This window comes from Monodon monoceros, unplaced genomic scaffold (genome assembly GCF_005190385.1).
Source record: "Monodon monoceros isolate NGI ecotype Baffin Bay Population unplaced genomic scaffold, NGI_Narwhal_1 Super_Scaffold_2, whole genome shotgun sequence".
NCBI lineage: Eukaryota > Metazoa > Chordata > Mammalia > Artiodactyla > Monodontidae > Monodon > Monodon monoceros.
Window position 1 is genome coordinate 67908921 of NW_021703776.1, and position 19388 is coordinate 67928308.

Genomic DNA, 19388 nt, shown 5'->3' on the forward strand with positions numbered 1-19388 from the left:
GCCCTGCATTATCATTAGATTGTGTTGGGATACGTGGGAGACCAGCACTCAGCAAAGAAGGAAAACTATGCCATATATGCATAAAGAAAAAGACAAAAGGAATATGTAAAAATAATAGTTATGTTGGGGGATTGGTATTCTGTCAAATTTTCAAGTCTTTTGAACGGTATCCTTATGTAATGAGGACAAGGTTTATTTCATTCAGTAACTAAGAATTTATTTATTCTGATGATAAAGCCATCTTTTAATGTGTAAAGATCAAATAAAGGCAAAGCTGTGTAACTTGTTATTTTCTTTGTTGTGTTTTGTAGAGAAAATATCAATCTGAAGAGAAGACTACTAAGGTAGGAAAAGAAGCTATTCATATTGTAATGAGGCTTGTAGAATCGAAAGACTCATGGGTTCAGTGGTAATGAAAATGATCCCCAAATGCTCTAAAAATCACTTAATGGTGAGAAATAATCAGGAAGACATGGACAATGACCTTTAAATGGGTTTTGGTATTTAATGGAACAGAGGCTTTAGACAGGGGTTTGCTTAGCACTGAGTGACATAAATGTTGTAAATCTAACACAGCATCGACGCATCTCACAAAATTAAAAGCCAGGGTTTATTAACAGACTTGGTGGTCAGTGGATTTTGCAGCGTTAAATGTATTTCCTATCAATCAATCATTTTATGAAAATCAGGAGGAAAGCAGGCAGGCAGGTAGTTTGCCCAACTGGCAAAAGCAGCACTCAACTAACTATTCCTTTTGTACACTTGGCAGTTATTTACACAGCTTCTGTTCCAGGTAAAGATATGCTGATGACAGGAATAAACACAAATATCAAGATTAATCAGGTAATTTTATTTAATGTTTACCATTCAGCAGCAACCAACATGAACATCTGGGCTAACAGAATCTCTTGAAATGTTCTGCTATATAGCTGCTTCAGAAATACACACACATGATCAACTGTTCATTGCCAAAAAAAAAAAATTTTTTTTAAATGGCTTCAAGAGCAAATAACACTGATTTATACTGTGCCCAAGCACTAGTCAAGGAATCTATTAAATTACAGAGGAAAAGGAAATCAAAGAAGCTTTGTTATCTTATGCATGTCACCTTATTTAAATGGAAGGAAGTCTTTACTTCTTTAAAGCAACAGAAAGATGGATCTTCATATATATATATATATATATATTTAAGGATGTGATTACAAACACAAGGTGTTATCATCAAAAGCAAAAGCTAGTTCAAGAAATTTTCAACCGAAAAACTTGCAAGATACAAAGCTAAAATTCATGTTCCTTTTCTCTATTATGAAGAATTTCACTAAACATAAATATCTTAACATATATTAATTTTCTGACATTCAAAATTGTAAAGTCAATATGGCAGAATTATTGTTAGAAGCACATATGTACAAATACTTTTCTTCCGTACATAAAGTATTTGGCATAATTATAACAATCATACTGCATCCACAACAGTTTGCTTTTATTTTTACTTTTTTTTTTACACATAATGGTATCTCTTATTAAAATTAACCAGTTATGTACAAAAATACTTGAACATTTATTATAGAAAACCTCTATAACCAGCCTCAACAGCGTATACCTGCTGAATGGTTTCATTTAGGGAATATAAAAAAGTTGTCACTGCCTTCCAGGTAAGCTATCAACAAAAACATACACAGTTAAACTAAATTGAGCTTCCCAACAAAAGAGGGAAAATATTCAACAGTATGATTTAAAATACAGTTCATATCTATTGTCAGTTGAGTGTTATAAACAGTCAGTGAAGAAAACAAAGATACAAAATACGTTACCACATACAAGGTGCTTTTTTCACACTCCCATGACTGTGGCATGAGCGTCCCTATCTAGATCTAAGATGCTGTGCTGCAGTATTCAAGCTAGAGTGGTCTACGGCCATCCTCCTTCAACAAAAGGACAACAGGATTAGCTAAGAAGACAAGCTCCATCAGTAATAATGGAGAGTTGTGAGGAATTCCTTATTTTGTTCAGGATTGAAAGTTAATGCCCTTGCCTTTTGAAAGTCCTTTTGCCATTTAATCATGCTAATATATTTTCTCTCTGTTTCTTCATTTACTCTATTAATTTACTGCTGTCCTGTATTGATTCCTGAATTCTTGTTAATGGGACACATTAATTTGTGCCTACTTAACACATGAACATCTGTTCTTCTTTAGTGACAAATTTGGTAGAGGAAACTATCAAGTAAGGAAGCACAAAATTCAAGTAAACATTTCTCCTACGGTCTTTTGCTTCATCTACCCAATTGGAACTCTGGAAGCAAATTGCACCTTGAAAAGAAATACAGTAGATACCATGGTGCCAGGGTACTAAAGGGTTTACCAACCAATTGGTAAAGTAGCGTTTTAAGAATGTAGACATCAGCCAAGGTCAAAAGCAACCTTAAAGAAGTATTTTGCTTCAAGAACAAAACCACTTCCAGTCCCAATCCTTGCAACCCCTTAAGTTTACTGTCTCACTAGCTTGCTTTAACTTTTAATTCTGAAGATGTGCACTCATCCGTCTGTTCATAGAAAGAGCCAGAAATCTCACCTTATTTACAGAAGTCTTCTAAAATAAGGACTGTTGTGTTTGTTAGGATGTACATCGACTTAATAAGCTTTCTTGAAGTATCAAGTATTCAGTAAAAAGTATACATTATCACGCTTCGTATTGTTCGACAATATTCTATTGGTTTTAAGATTAAACTATGTAAAAAAAGTGAACATAAAAAGATACAAAAGAAGGCTTTATTACTATTTATCACTTCCAAATGAGAAACGCTGTAATGAAAATTCAGCCATACTTGGAACACCTGGCGTTTGAGATCAGTAACTTTTAATATTGTGCAACATTCTATTAACAAGTGAGTTTTAATTCCATTCATCTAAAGACAAATCTGAGTAAGTTATTAAAGTGCCTACACTAAATGTCTTCTCACCATACCTCTTATTTCTTGTAAACGGCAGAGAATTCATGGCAGGGAAATAGAAAAGGGACTTCTTATAACTGGGAGACTTTCCGGGGCAGGGGTCTGGGCCGCGGGCCGGGGTCCGTCCTCCTGGTCCCATTCTCCAGGTGTCCCGATCGCGCCGCCAGAGGCTTGGGGGGCAAGGCGGGCGGTTCCGCCGTGATGGGGATGGACAGGCTGTGAGGTAGCGGGACCGGGCGCCGCAGAGTCCGCTCGTACACGCTGTACGGCGGCGGCGTCTTGCTCTCCTTGCGCACCAGCTCTTCAGACCCACTGTGGCCTGACCCCGACCCCGGCGCCACCGACTGTTCGTTCACCTGATTTTCAAAGCCTGAGGTTTCCGACGTGCTACACCGGCTGAGGGACGAAATCCCACTGCTGTAGCTGCCGGACAGGACGGGTGAGTTGGAGATGAGTCCTGGGGAGTGATACTCCACCGGAGAGGGGGTGAAAGACTGCATGGATCCCTGTGCGGAGTGGAAAGGGAGGGGTGGGGGAGACACAGCAGAGAGTCACTGACAGACACTGTGATGAGCTCAACTGTGTCCCCCACCCATCCTTAGGTTGAAGCCCTGTCCCCTGACCCCCCACCCCCACCCCATGTGCCTACATTTGGAGATACAGCCTTTAAAGAACGAGTAAGTGAAACTGAGGCCCTCAGGATGGACCCCAACCCAATCTGGTATCCTTTTAGGAAAAAAAATTGGACACAAAGAGACACCTAAGATGCATGCACACGGAGAAAAGACCCTGAAGACATAGGGAGAAGGTGGCCGTCTGCAAGTCAAGGAGAGAGGCTGCAGGAGAAACCGAGAATGGTGGCACCTTGATCTTGGACCTGTAGGCTCCAGAACCGTGAGAAAATACATTTCTGTTGTTGAAGCCCTCCCAGTCCGTGGGGTTTTGCTCTGCCGGCCCTGGAAGACTCATGCAGACACCCAGACTCAAATCTGAGTGCTGGCGTGCCTCAGAACCGCACATATACATCAGGCATTTATCTGCCAGGGCCGCCAGTCCATTCAGTTCACCTCACTGCCCACTTTACTCTTTATCATGGTCAGGACAGAAAGAGGATAAAAGTACTCAGGGAGAAAATGCAGAGGCATATCATTAGTCCCATGGTTTGAAGGATAGGAAACTGGCAAAAACCAAAACAAAACCAAACCCGTTGGAGGTACCACTTCCCTTTCTAGCTCAACAGAACCACTGGAAGTTCTAGCAACAACTGCTCACTTTCTCTTACTGGAGATATTATTTTGAAGCTGAGCAGGGCTGTCCCGTTTGGATGGGGCATGAATTCTTCACTTTCCCACCATTCCCACCCCAACACATTGAGGCCTCCTGGCCTCCTTCACTCATTTGTTAGCTGTCTAGCCCCGCTGGCATTGGAATGTGCTACTTCCCTAAGGGTTCCACCGGGAAATACTGCCCCCTATGTACTCCTTGAGTCCATTCAAAGCATATTAGCTTCTTAAGGTCTTATAATAAAGCAACCTAAATGACTTTGTTCAGCCCAGTGTTTCCTAAACTTATTTGACCATAGACCATTTTTTTCACGTATCACATAAACGGCCTATAAAACCAAGAAACGTTACGCTAGACTAACTTTACCTTGGTCTCTCCTTTGAAACAAAAACAATGCTAGTAGACACAAATCCTTTCATTTAGCAGGAGCCTAAAGTTGAGCATGGCTAGTTAAGAGATCCAAATTCACTGCAATCTTTTGTTAAAAATTAGACACTAAGTTCAAAATAAGGCAGGTAAGCTGAGTCTTCACAGGGTTAATTCCATCATTTATTTGCTGATAAAGCTATCAGTCAAGGAGCTTTCTGCATTCTAAGCACAGCAAAGCTAGTAACTTGGTAGCACTACGCCCTCTAATGTAACCCAGGAGTCACAACACAAATGTTCCACCCATTTTCTCTTCAAACCTATTTTGTAAAAATACGGCTACGAAGCTACCTATGGCCGGTAAGAACATAGGCAGGTCTGTGGAGAGACAGTATGCACCACTTTGCTAACTATTTGGTGACTACTTGAACATTTTCAGCCCTTCGATTCTTTCTATTTTTTAAGAATCAATTCCTACTCTTATTACTACTCTACACAATCAAGTTAAAAAATGCATGTGTGAATTCCATAGCAACACGAGGGGCTCTTTGCAAGCAAGGGGAAGTGTAACGATGCGGAAACACCATGTGGCTTTTGTTCCCATCACATCAAGATGACAGTCAATGGCTCAGGGTGAATGCAGTCCCATGTACTTTACAGTTAATAGCTGCTCTACAGAATGCCAACCAAACTAGCAAATAATTTGCACCCACCAGCAAATTTTGACATCAGCGATGTTGGCAATGCAAACAAAATCACACTTCTTTGCAATTTTCTCCATTTGGGGGAGGGGGTTTCCTTCCCGATTCTCAATTTCTACCAGCAACAGTCCTTAGCACCACAGGTGTATGGGATCACAATGTGATCCCATGTGTTTGTAGAAGCTAATTTGTCCTTTTATTTTACATTAGTTAGAAATGTCTCATCAACAAAAAGGACATGGAATGTGTAAATCCTAAGTCATTCAGGTACAAAATCATTCTTTCAACACTCACTTCAACCTCATATTAGCCTCTGGCATAGCAGCTCTGAACACCTGCCTCTGAATGTACTGACAATCCTTGCAGCCAGTCTGATTCAATTTGGATAGAGACTAAATATTATTCTTTTTTTTTAAAATTAATTTTTCAAATTTTTGGCCGCATTGGGTCTTCGTTGCTGTGCGCGGGCTTTCTCTAGTTGCGGCGAGTGGGGGCTACTCTTCGTTGCGGTATGTGGGCTTCTCATTGTAGTGGCTTCTCTTGTTGTGGAGCATGGGCTCTAGGCGCATGGGCTTCAGCAGTTGTGGCACGCGGGCTCAGTAGTTGTGGCTCGTGGTCTCCAGAGCACAGGCTCAGCAGTTGTGGCACACGGGCTTAGTTGCTCCGCGGCATGTGGGATCTTCCCAGACCAGGGATCAAACCCGTGTCCCCTGCATTGGCAGGCGGATTCTTAACCACTGCGCCACCAGGGAAATCCCTAAATATTATTCTTTACCTTCGTGAGGGATTCTGTATGTTTAGAGATGTTAAGAAGCCTATGTCTACATATCAAATCAAATGTCTGACCTTTAAAGCTTTCCAGTTCGTTTCCCAGAAATTTTAAAATTCATTTTACTGCCTTGTTTTTCATGATCAAGTATGTATCTCTAATGTAAATGGAAACCTTGGTGTAAAATATTACAAGAGGAAAAGTTGGCTTTGGCGTTTTCAAAATGGGCGAGGCTGATGAAAAAGGCACTGGAGAATATTTAGTAGATCTTGATGATTGTTTTTCAATATACGTGCTTGTTTTTGATGTCCCTTAAACCAAAAGACCAGGCTGAAAACGCCCTAGGAGATACATGGGGACCATTTCTTTCTGAATTCAGTGTATATTCTCACTCTAGTTTGTACATTCTCTTGCCACCATTTGGAGAAAAAGCCTAATAATCTGAAAACAAATGGCAGGCTCCGCAAAGGGAAAGCCTAGTGCTGTTTTCTTACCCATCTTCCTCTCCCCCTTCTTTATATGTTCTTTGCCTGGTCTGTGCAGATGAAAGCACCTCATTGATGTACCAGGGAAAAAAGTAACGTGGGGCCAATCCCTAGCCTCAATCTAAACAAGAGCCTGTACCTTCAATGGAGATCGCCCAGCAGGCGATGGGGATACCGACGTCGTGTGTCTTGCTGGTGAAGCTGTAAAGACAGAGAGATCATTTCAATTCAGAAAACCAGACAGCTGACTACCTGCCAAAGCCCTCTGTGTGTACATACCCATATAGATGATCTAGTGCACAAGGGTCTAGGCAAGGGCGTGGGGAGCGACTAAATGGTGCCCACCCAAAACGGATTCTTCACAAAGGATGGCAGCTCCAAGACATGGGGTAATTCGTGAAAAGTCACCAGTGTATACATGATGCTTTAACCACAGTGACAGGACCCCAAGCTGGTCCAAAGTCCTTCCCACTTCCTCAAAGTCCATATGCTTCTCTGCTGCTTGGTCTATTTCAAAAGGTGCTTTTAGGTGTGAGGTGCCAGGGAGCAGACTTCGGGAGATAACTGCTGACTTTGGCCCTGAGCAGGAACTGGAAGACCCAAGTCATCCAGACAGCTTAGAACAGGTCCCAGGAATCTACTGACATCAGCCTCCCCTTCCATCCCCCAATATCACTGAAATTGACAGGAAAGCCTTGGCCATATCATACAAGAGGTAAGAAGTTTTCCATTTTTCTCCCTAATGTTTGTCCTCGGGTCTTCCCTTTATCTCTGGGAGGTGGTATCCTATGGATTTTATCATCAAGGCCAAGAAGAACCCTCTCTTTGTTTCTCCCACCAGATTTTCAAGCCCTACACCCGGGACACAGCTTGTTTGATGGCACTGCTCTGTGTGTGCGCTTGTGGGTCAAATCCAGCTCTCTAAAGCATAACCACACATACTAAAAGCCTGCTGTGACACCGTCAACATGGTGTGTATAAGCCAGATTTCCCAATTCTGCCTACAGAGGTTTCAATGAGCTCAGAGTTTGCTGCTCTGTGATGAGCTGCCATTCTCCCAGATGTCACAGTGAGGGCTGTAACTCATAAGAAAACTACAGAAAGGCTGAAGGGAAGAGAGACAGTTACAGATCCCCCCAACAGTGACCACACATGATGGACATGAGGACAGACCATGACAGCAATCAGTGCAGAAGGGAAGGCAGCCCTGCCAAGTTAACCGGGGAGAGGTACGGTCGTCCGTGTACTCTGAGCCTAAGGGACCAGGAAGAGCGGCCGGTCCCCACACTGTGGGGTTGTGTGGCCTCCATCTTACACGCTAGGGCATGCTGTCAGCGTGTGCCATGTTCCATCACCACTGTTAGTCCTCCTGTGGCATCAATTGTGGGTGTTGAGTATGGAAGAAAAACATGCACGTATAGAGAAGCAGATCTTGATTGGGAAGGGTATGTCTGGCAGAAATCAAGGTTCACTATTACTTGGGACCCTCTTCCTCTCAACTTAGGCGTTCCCCGGTACCGTCACTGTGGGATGCGCAGCAGCCCCTGTGCGTACTGCATGTTTACAGTGATGTTTCTCTGGAAAGACCTAGAGTAGTTCTATCAGTGTGCTTGTCTACAAGTCTGAATGAGCAGGAACCTAGATACCATGAATATTACTGTTCCTTAGAAAATGCTTTTTGAGTTCCCAACTTTAGGTACACGCCAGGTTTAAATTGGAGGTTGCCTGAAAATACGGACATCATGAATAAAATACCAATTACTGGTTGATGAGTTTTAAACTCTCATGGTCACACTGACCTACTTCTGCAGAGTATCAATTAAGGCTAAAGTTATTTCTTTTTCTGTTTAGAGATCTCACATGTCTTTCCAAATCTATTGGTGACTTTTTGCTTTGGCGAGTATAAAACAAACTGGGTAGCACATAGTTTATTTTAAAAAGAGAGAGAGTCATTTTTCTTAGTGAAAAAAGAAACTAGAAAGATGAGATGCTAAAATACAGCAAATGAAACATGGACGATCAATCCAGAAAAATCCATGAAAAACACAGTGTCATATTTTCTCTTGCCTTTAGGCTGTTGTATTGGTAAAGCTTCAAAACTACTCTAAATATATGTTAAGTGTTGAAAAGGCTCTCCCCATCACCAGGATAGGAGAAGTAAAGCAGGGTAGCCCCTCTTAAAAACCGCCCCCATATGCAGGTCACCAAGCAACGGCTTGTTCAGGAGGAAAGGGGAACTATTATTGTTATAAACTCACGAAGGAAGTTTCTTAAGCATAATTTTCAGTGGTTCTCAAGTCTAGAAAGGTGTGGTAAAATACAGATGCTAAGGTCTTGGCCCAGAAACAGTAAAATTCTGATTCAGTAGGTCTGAGGTTAAGCCCAAGAATTTTGCTTCTTAAACCAACACCCTAGGGGATTCAGTGCCTTGAATGAACCCTTTGAGAAATATGACCCTTGAATACAGACCTGTCTAAGCAGCAGATAACTACGGATGCACTGTTAGTTGTTTTCCATAAGCCTATCCAAATCACAGTTAGTCAACCCTGTTTACGGGCTACCGGAAACTGGGGCATCAGTCCTGAAGAAAGGGGCTAGACTTAGTAAAGGTTGATAAGAATGAGGTGACTCAGGATAGCATAGAAAAGATGCTAGTGTCTCAGCAAGGTTAGGGTACCCCCTAAATTCTGAGGATGGCATGTAGGAAAAGATTCTACAAAATCTGTCTGTGGGGTTTATTAGGAACGGTGCACTGCTTGACTTAATGTAACAGGCGTTCAGGAAGGAGGGGGAGCACTACAAACAAATTATATAGCTACTACTAAGGACACCAAATGCCTACCTTTTTGAGGAATTCAGGACAAGCTGGAGTAGTCAATAAAAGTTATTTTATGAAAGTGATTGTTAAGTGCTTCAAATACCCACCAGTCTGTGTGGGTCTTGGAGGGACAGGGGGAGAGATAAGTTTCCCACCGTCCGACATGTTCTTGGCTTCCTTCCCACTGTCCAGGCTCCAGCTGCTAGGGGTGGGATTCACAGCTGGAAGGGAAAGACACAGCTAAAAACATACGGTCTACTTGGCCCTGTAAACACTCTAAATCTTAGAAGAAAGTCAGAATTATCCAGAATGAAAAAATCAACTGGATTAAAAAAAAACAACAAACTTCCTAAATGCCGAACTTTTACTTAATTGCCTACCTCACAGTTATAGTTGATATTTAATTGGGTGATAGCATGTCTCTTTCTTTCCCTCGAGCAGTCAAACAGAACTATACATCTCTACACGAGAGTGTGGAAACTTGTTGAGAATTATAGATCTGTTTAGATGCTGGATAACAGATGGAAGATGTAGTCACTAGACTATTGTAAAGCTTGATTTTTAGTAGAAATTTCTGGACTAGTGGCACCCTGAAAGGGGGAAGGCAGTGGCACGCTAATATCTCCACTGTCTGGCAGAATTAGTGGCAAGAAACAGCCACGCCACACCGTCCTGTTGGCCCTTGTTTCTAAAGTCAATGGGCTATAGTGAAGAATGTCCTAAAAAAATAATTTGGAGTACTGACGGTATCATTCCTTTTTTGTAATCTGCCTGCTCCATGCTTCAGCAAGATGCAGAAATATGGAACAACCCCGTTAGGAACAAGGGCAAGACACACAAGGTTATAAATAGCCGCTCTGTGATGAGGTTTACGACATCAAGCCTTTAGAGATTTCCAGTAGCTTGCTGCCTGAACAGACACTGCCACCTGATGGACATATCTAGAATTTCAACATTTTACCATTCTTTATATTACCGCTTTCATTGGGTGGAACTACCACTCGTAAAATACTTTTCCTCCGGTCCTTTTAAATGTGCTTTGTGGTTTTCTTTGGTATAAAAGGTGAGAAAAAGACCACGTTCCTAAATTCTCCCGACAAAGATCAATATCTGACTTGTAACTTTAAAGCAAAATGTGTTTTAAAATAACTGGCTACAGTTCCGCTGATTTCTATTTCGCAAGGGAAGTTTTAACGTATCGGTGTACTCAAATGACGAGGCAGTCGAGCTCTTAATAAAGACAGCTACAATGCACTTTACATGGATATTTCGTTAGTGATTCTTAATTCACTGGCCTGGGGACTGCTCTGATTTTTTGAGGCCTGACCCTGGGAGGTGAGCGGGTGCCTTGCTGCCAGCCCTGCCCCCCTGGCTGAGGAAGTCGCATTTAATCTGCTCTTCCTCTGCTGTGTTGCACAGACCGATGCTAACTGGCTATGAACTGCTAGGCATGTGTTTGTTTCTCATTTTTTCAGGTGACCTTGAGGCAGGGCACACTCCATCATGCACGGGATTGCAATTCTTAAAGAGCATCTGAGTCCCCGCAAACGACAGATGAGCTGGCAGAATGAACTCTGTAAGGCAGACACAAAGTGGGACCAGGGAATCGATCTGAGAAGGTGCTTTCTTTCATTGCGCTGAACAAGTAGCCTAATTGGCCACTTTGTTTCAGGTAGCGCAGGCCTTGCCTCGGTGACTCACTGAATGACACCGAAAGTCATTAAACAGAGGAGCCCCTACCTTGCTCAGATTCTGCTGTTAAATCCTACAAGAACACAGTTTGTGAAGAACGCATCAGAAATAACTGTCTTTCATTCATCTCCTAAAGAGCAAATTAGTCCAGATCATTAAAGGTCTGGAGATCTGCCTTCCGCACAGACACACGGGAGACTGGAGGAAATGAGGACAAAACAAACCATTACACATTCCAGGACTGATGAAGGGGCTGGCTTTATACCCACCTTTCTCAGGTGCAGAAAGATTTGGGTCACTGCGTGGCAAGGCCCCGTCTCCAATATGATTAAACAGCAGCCTCTGGAAAGGCACAAGAATCTATTTTTATGAGGCAATATGCTAATATGTGAGACCTTCTAGAAAATGAGATGATTATCTTATTACTGAACCTTTTCGTTGAAAAAAATGTTTTTATATGCTGTGATGAGGCTAGGAACAAAGAATTCAATTATATTTAAGGGAAAAAGGGCGGAGACCCTTAGGGTTCAAACAGTGTTCTAAAAGTCTATATTAGGGCTTTCCTGGTGGCGCAGTGGTTGAGGGTCCGCCTGCCGATGCAGGGGACACAGGTTTGTGCCCCGGTCTGCGAAGATCCCACATGCCGCGGAGCGGCTGGGCCCGTGAGCCATGGCCGCTGGGCCTGCGTGTCCGGAGCCTGTGATCCGCAACGGGAGAGGCCACAGCGGTGGCAGGCCCGCGTACCACACACACACACACAAAAGTCTATACTAGATTTCAAATATAAATGGCAAATAGGTTTTGTAATAAAATGCAAGGAAAAAATAAACAGTAAGCAGTTAAGTTATGGTGCTCTTTGTAAATACAAATGCTAGACTGGCAATACGAAATGCAAGTAAGAATTAAAGGAGGAATATTAGCTCAAAAAATCTCTAGTGAATGGACTTTACATTTTAAATCCTAGATTAGGTTAAAACATATGAAATGGTCAATATGTTACAATTTTTACCCCACAAAAATGCCAGTTTTACATGGTTCTACCTAACATATTAAACAAAAAGGCGCAAAGTCCTTAAAAGTAGACACACCAGAGCGATGTGTATTATTGAAATTTTGGCAACATGCACACTGTTTCAAATTTGACCAAAAGCAGAAAACTCGAGAGGCTAACCAGCAAGTCTCTCATGCTAACCAGCATGCTGGTGACGTGCTCTCCAGGAGCAGATGGAACAAACGCAACATCAAGTGACAAAGGGAAATTAAACCAGTTGGCTGGTCCAGCCAAATGCACGCAGATATAATTTCTGCGAGACATCAGTGTCGTGTGGATGGGGTATCCTGGAACTTTGGGGAAGATCACACAATCAGCAAAGATAAACCCATCAAGCCAAACCCCACTCACTCTCACCCCTTTCCAGATGTAGCTACAGACTTCTGCCAGGATGGTGCAGAAAAACAGAGATGAGCTGGAGGATAAATAACTATTATTCTCTGCTCCCAAGTTTTCCCCAAATAATCGGTAAAACTCAGGGCTCCACATGAATCTTATCTTTGAAACCCTCCTTCAAAGCGCTTGAAGGGCCCAGAGGGTCAAAACCTTGGCCCCGCTCTCACTCGGACTAACAGAGATCACTGCAAAACCAAGTCTGGGGTGGGTGGTGAGGGCCACGTGCCTTGTTCCTGAGGGCTGCAGGGGAGGCCCTAGGATTCAGCTTCCTCCTCAGTGCATCAAAGAAGAATGGCAAAGGTAAAAAGACATGTTCCTCACTCTTAGGTACCTCAGCAAGGAATCCGTGGCAGCTCTCTCGAGTTAGGTAGAGGCAAAAAGAAACGCTGCTGGGCAGCCATGCGTCTCCTCAAGGGTCTTTGGCTAATGTAAGAAGTTCCTCCAAATTTCTGTTACAGACACATGCAGACAGACACCCCCCAACTCATTCACCCAATCACCCCTCCTAATGTTCAAGTAGCAGCAACGAAATTAGTCTGATCAAGGTGGGTAAAATCATCTCCCATTTCCCTATCAGCTTTCCTGCTCAGGCAATTACCCACGTATCCACATCAGACACATGGCTCACACAGAAATTCCTAACAGCAGGCGCAGGGCAGAGGTGTGCTCTTCACCCAGCTGGACCCGTCAACACAGCCTATCTGGTGGCCTCTGGCAGCTACCGTGAGGTTCTGCAGAGACACGTAAGCAACAACCAGACGTTGCCTCGTTTTCTAGAATTTCCATCCCACAAGAACTACCTGAGAAGGTTCCACAGGTGTCGGGTAGATGGCACTGCATGGCCGCTCTCTCGGGGACAGGCAAGAGTTTTCTCTGGAATGTTTGTGTTTGTCAGACAACAAAGGAGAAGCTGGCAAGAGAAGGAAAGAAAGGCTCATCAGGGTGGTGGGCTGGGCCCGTTTGGAGGAGAGAGCCTGAGCATGCGGGGGCCACCACAGCTCCTGGGGGCTGGAAGGTTCTCTGCGCACCCTTAGTCCACCCCACACCCTGGCGCTGACCTCTGGCACTCGACGGAGCAGAACTTGTCACATTAGGCGAGGCAGAGTGAGTAGAACTCAAGCTTGAGGTAGATGGGCTTGGCTGGAAAACATGGGAGCTGTTACCAAACACGGCTTAGAGGCTGCAGACAACGCTGACACATTTGAAACAAAATCATCAGTTCTTTTTTCAAGTTAGAAAAATAAGTCCAGTAAGAAATATGGAAAAATCTCCCTAACTCAGACTGATAAGGATGCCTGTCTGAATTCATCAAGAATCTGAGATTTTGACTCCTGCCAAAGGAATGCATTTGTGTTCATTTCAGCTACGTACATCCTATGACTTAGGAGCAGTTAGCAGCAGCTCCCTGACTAAAGCACAAGCACAAAGACTCCCAGCCTCGGGCAGGTCAATAGGTGAGTGCTTCTAAAAGGCAGAGAACACACCTTTGCATTTTCTCCAATGTAATGTGTTCAAAGCATGAATTTGGCAATATGCATTATGCCCCTTTTCCAAAGACAGTGGTGAGGAAAATTTCCGCTGAATCTTACCGAGTTACTATCAACACCCTATCAGCCGAATCTAAATATAAATTTTGGTTGCAAGAGTTACACTGACGCTAAAATCCCTAAAACCTATGTTTTTTCTTTTGTAAAAAATGTTTTATTATGGGAACTTTCCAACATGTACCTAAGTGGAGAGATCTTACAATGGGCCCCTAAACCATATCTTCTTAAAGGAAAAAAAACAAAACACTTAGAAATGCTAAGAGATCAGTGGTGACAAGCTCCAGGAGTCCCAACTGAAGACCCGACTCAGAGGCAGAGCTCAAAGTGCCCCCCTGCACGGCCTGCCCGGGCTTTCCCATGGCTCGCTCAGGTCTTCTTACAGTGGATGGGGGAGCTTTGAGAGAATCATCTTTGCAGACTCCAGAGACCAATAAGGCAACAGGAGTGTTTAAAGGTTTGTCCTTAAGTCAAGTGCTCGCTCATAGGTCTGTTCCTAAGCACAGCAGAGTGAACGGAAACACTCATGATTGAGACAGAAAGGGAATAAAAAGGACCAGACAAAAAAGCTAATCAAGTACCTGCATGTTAAAGACTTCATCAGAGCTTTCTGATTGCCCCGTAATATTGCTTACTTCAGCAGAAGCTTGTGAGGACAGTGAGGAAGAAGAGTATCGGTTGACAGCTGGGTAACTTAATGGGCTGTTTTGGGGGGGGGAAAAAAATGGTTGTTAACTCAGTCTTTGAATTGTACTTTATCACATGCTGGCATGGTATAAAACCAAAGGGGAAAAAAAATATGCACATCCCATTTTGTTGTCTCCTGTTTGCCTCAATATGATCAAATGTCTGAGTTTATTTCTCAGGCTGTTGCTGTTTTACCAGTGGCAGATGTCTGCAGCTGCCTCGAGGGTTAATTATTTCATTAAGAAATTGCGTATTTGACAAATTGTGCCGCAAAGAACGAGAGAATCGTTCCAGATCATCTTGTGGGGACGCCAAAGTGTCAGATAATTCAGAATATGACTTACCTGCGTCTAGGAATTACCCTGGTACCATCTGGGCTCATAGAAGCAGGTGCTGAGTTTCTACACACGCGAGGGCTTCCATTAGGAAAATGGACTGGACTGGCTTGTATACATGCAGAGAATTCCTAAAGAGGTAGTAAAGAAAATATTTCAGAATAGTAATTACAAGGGCAAAATCACTCGTGAGGTATTTTGCTGCACTAGATGTGCATTGTAATTGTCATGAAGTCTTTCTATAGGGACCTTATAAAGGTAAGTTTCAGAATTATTAAGCTTTCTCTCATTTACTTTTTTGTTTTCATAAAGGTTGAGAGCGACAAACAGAAGTTAATGCAATTTTAGTATTTGAGGGCTCTCTGGTAAAATGGTGCAGTTTGGTAGAAAAACCAAAAGATGTCACTATTGGATATTTCACCGTCCCTCTACCAAAAAGCAAATGGCAGAGGTCAGACTGCCCCCCCATGGACACTTTGTGTACTTACCTGTATTCCTAAACTGGACTTCATCACAAAGAACTGGTCGACCAGCTTTTTGTGAAGCGGTCTCATATCTTGAGGTACAAACTTCTCATGCACGGCCAAGCCAAATTCCAAAATCTGTGCCTTGATAGTAACATAAGGAGAAAATCCACATCAGTGGGTACCTCCTCTAAGTGCCTGCTAGGGGATTCAAGCACGGTACCATGCATTTTGCATGCAATATTGCTAATCTCTCAATCTGACAAGATAGCAACAATCCTTAGTTTACCGGGGAAGACACTGAGGATAAGAAAATTCTGCATGTACTAAAATTCTGCATGTACTAAAATTCTGCATGTACTATAGGACAAACGAGGATTTGAACTTAGGTCTCTCTGATTCCAAAGACTTGATTTTCCTACTACCTCAAGTTTCTTTCCCATGATTTTCGACCTATAACAACAACCATTTTAAAACAGTTAAGTGTTTCTTTGGCCCCTTCCTGCACTTCTCAGGATGGGGCAGGGAATGGGGGTTCCCTGTTAGGAGGGTCAGGTGGTTCTCCCCTAGGGACCTCTTTTCTGGATGGCACCCTCTCTGCCATGTTTCCCTTCTCTCTCCCATCAGGTTCTTCTCCCTCCCTCTCTCAGATTTTCAAAATCTGTCAGGGAGGAAGGGACAAGTGAACGGAAATTCTGTAACAGTTGCAATGCTTCTTGTTTTTGTTAAAAAAATATTATTCTTGTTCACTTATTCTAATGCAAAAAGGAACAGCTCCTATTTTTAAAAAAGTTTTCCTGCTGTGAGAACCTAAACCAAGATGAATATAAACATTCAAGTTTTCTCTGTACAGGTATCAAAAGTGCTGAATTCCTTTGATTTGAGTAGCAGCTGTCTTTTACATTTTCAAAAATTCCCCATGCTATAGTGGTCAAAAGAACAAATTCCAGAGGCTGAGAGGAAAACAAATCACACATCACAACGATGGCGCTTTATCTTTACAGCCCGTGAAGGTTCAAGTTTGAAAGCCAGGGCAAACAGTACTGACTCTGGGGGGTGAGAGCATCCAGCACCTTCCAAAGGGGTCAGAACTGCGGCAACTTCTGCTCTGGATGCCCATCTACCACCAGCACATTTGCATAAAGATAAAAATACCTTGAAATAAACATCAAGGACACCTTGAAAGGAACAGCTTGAGTGGAGTGTATGTCTGAGGCATAAAGGGCGAGCTTGGTCTCTGTGGGGAGGGTAGGAGGGATGGAGGAGCTGAGCCTAAGTGTAGATGCCTCAGTCCTTTGCATCTTAGACACTAGCTGGGAGGGGCCCTCCCTTTTGTGCAGATAACATCACAGGTTGGGTTCTCCCAGAAGTAGGCTCCAGCATGGAGATTAGGCTGTTCACTGGGGTGTATCCTTGAGATCACTGCCTGTGGGAGGGAGGGAGGGAGGGAGGGGCAGAAGTGGGACTTGACCAAAAAAGAAACTGAACTGGATGGCAGCCTGGCAGCCTTCTGCCAACCCCAGGGGAGCTCTGGACCTTTAACGGTCTGTCACAGTTGTGTTATGTTGGGCCCAAATGGCCAGGCTCTGTCTCTCCTCCCCAGTCACTGGACGCAGGTCATCTAGGGAGGTGGAGATCTTAGGCTACGTGGTTCTCTGCAGCAGAGGCAACGCCGGAGGACCTGAGAGCCTAAGGTGTCTTCTAGCAGGTAGGGCCACAACTCCCTTCTGGAAGGGGCACTGGGGCAGTGCACCTCCATGTCTACTAGACAGTTCTCTGAACTACCTCACAGAGGTCCAGAGGACGGTGCCCAACCCCCTTCCTATGGTCCCACAAAGACATGTGACTCGCCCAAGGTCACATGGCAGTCACTTGCACTACATGGCCTATGATAGGATCTAATGCTTCCTAGGCCATAGCTCTTTCCACAAGGCCCCATGAACATAATCAGGCAGAATGTGGAGGAAACCAAGGTCCCTCAATTTTTATTTTTCTTGAGAGACTTCTTAACCCTTTTGATTTTAACTCGAGGGAAAGAATTCAGTCAGACTGAATACAGCAGGTAAGTATCCTGGGGTGAGGCAAATCACTCATAAGAGACTGTACTGGTAAAATACAGACTTTTAAAAATCAAAAAAGGCTAAAGTCATTCCATAATCCTCAGTACTGGATAACCTAAGCTGCTCACTTCATTTCGAGAATCTACATCACCCCCAGGGCCACAATGAGAATTTGACTTATTCTATATTTCCTTGCAGGTCAACTTTAAGTAATTCCTCTCTCTTTTTCAGAATCTGTACAACTGACCCTCTTCCAGCCATGGCCCTTGTCCATGGCCACTTCTCTCCCTTCAGTATTAAGTTTTGTGGACTAAGCCTTCAGAGCATAAAATATGGACTAAAACAAGATACAACCTCATCATTTCCTAATCCAAAACAGCATGCTTTATTTGTTTTTTAATTTGGTATTATCAAGTGGAAAGAGACGCTTTTGTCACATTTTATCGTACATATTCCATTTTTCATGGGTATAAAATTTCCTATTGAACCCAGCCTCCCAACCATAATGTCTCCCACCTCAGAGGTTTTCAAACCATTTTCAGGCCAAGAGCTATCAAAAGGGGCACAGCAGGCAACAGATTTTTCACTCTGGTTCTTTGTACTTGATGGAACCAAAGAAATAAAAGCCAACTATGCTTCTGTAACGTTGAAAATGATGAGGTTGTATCTAGTTTTGTCCATATCATGTAACCTCCAGGCTTAGTCTGCACAACAGAATACTTCTAAAGCAAAGGGTATTGACTGCCCACTTCCTTATTCTAACATTTAAGTAAGAATCTCATTCATTCATTTACTTATTTATTCATTTTGAGTTAGCCTGAACTTATTTGATCCCAACATCTTGAGTGAAGAGTTGGCATCAAGTCTTTGGGGAGACTATTCAAAGAACGTTCCAAGAGATTACATGAGATTGTTTGTTGTAAGGGGCTGCCATAGTCTACTCATTGGTTTTAGTTTTTGTTTTGCATTAAAGTGGGAAGAAAACGTAGAAATTAGCAAGTTAGGATATATTACAAGTGAATCTGTAACCCCTGACTGCTAGCTTCAGTTAGATCACTGATGTAGAAAACCATGTAGATGGGTCTCCAGTTAAGCAAGTATGTATCTACGCAGAAGAGGGGGAAGGTGATGGGCTTCTGCTCCCCTTACCTGCTCAAGCATCAGCTCTCTTAACCGTGCAATTTTCTCTCCATCTTCAGGGTGACTTAAGATATACTCTTTGACAAAGAATGCCTAGTAAGAGAAGGGATAGTCAGTTTACTTCAGGAGAGTTACAAAGGAAGTGAAAGACACTGTTGTTGTTTTTTAAAGCCATCTTTAAAGAAATGATACCATTATACACCACTTTTGGGGGGCAGACATAGTGATTCTGAGTACGGTCAGCTGGTCAGATGGGAATATAAGGAAATGATTGTTAACAGGAGATCAGAGATTGTATAAACTTTGTACCTTTGGTAAAACAAATAGCAAATCCAAATCAATAAGCTTTATGACATTACATCCTAAAATAAATTGCCTTAAGACTCAGAATGATCAAGATGGTGGCCTCACCTTCCAAGCTACTGTACCTTTCTGTTTAAAACTAAGACAGCAGATGAAAAGTCCACTTAAAATATCTTCTAAACAAGATCAAATTTTTTTATGTCCAAGAACCACTCTTTGCTCAGGGAAATGGGTTTAGGTAGACATTCATTAAACAATCCCGATACCCTCACTTCTTTTATTCATCCAAGAAAACACACACACACACACACACACACACACACACACACACACACACACA

General features: G+C 43.0%; 1 protein-coding gene across 1 annotated transcript in view; it reads right to left on the reverse strand.

Annotated features, from left to right (window-relative positions):
• Positions 1-829: 829 nt before the first annotated feature.
• The window catches only part of DOCK4 (dedicator of cytokinesis 4), a 480919-nt gene continuing 462360 nt past the window's right edge, over positions 830-19388 (reverse strand). Inside the window, exons 43-52 of the mRNA XM_029233259.1 lie at positions 18755-18838; positions 15570-15689; positions 15091-15212; positions 14641-14761; positions 13574-13655; positions 13316-13425; positions 11338-11410; positions 9484-9597; positions 6698-6759; positions 830-3459 (exon numbers count right to left, since the gene is read on the reverse strand). Coding sequence (XP_029089092.1) covers positions 3025-3459; positions 6698-6759; positions 9484-9597; positions 11338-11410; positions 13316-13425; positions 13574-13655; positions 14641-14761; positions 15091-15212; positions 15570-15689; positions 18755-18838 — 1323 coding nt within the window. The 3' untranslated portion in view covers positions 830-3024. The remainder of the gene's footprint in view (positions 3460-6697; positions 6760-9483; positions 9598-11337; positions 11411-13315; positions 13426-13573; positions 13656-14640; positions 14762-15090; positions 15213-15569; positions 15690-18754; positions 18839-19388) is intronic.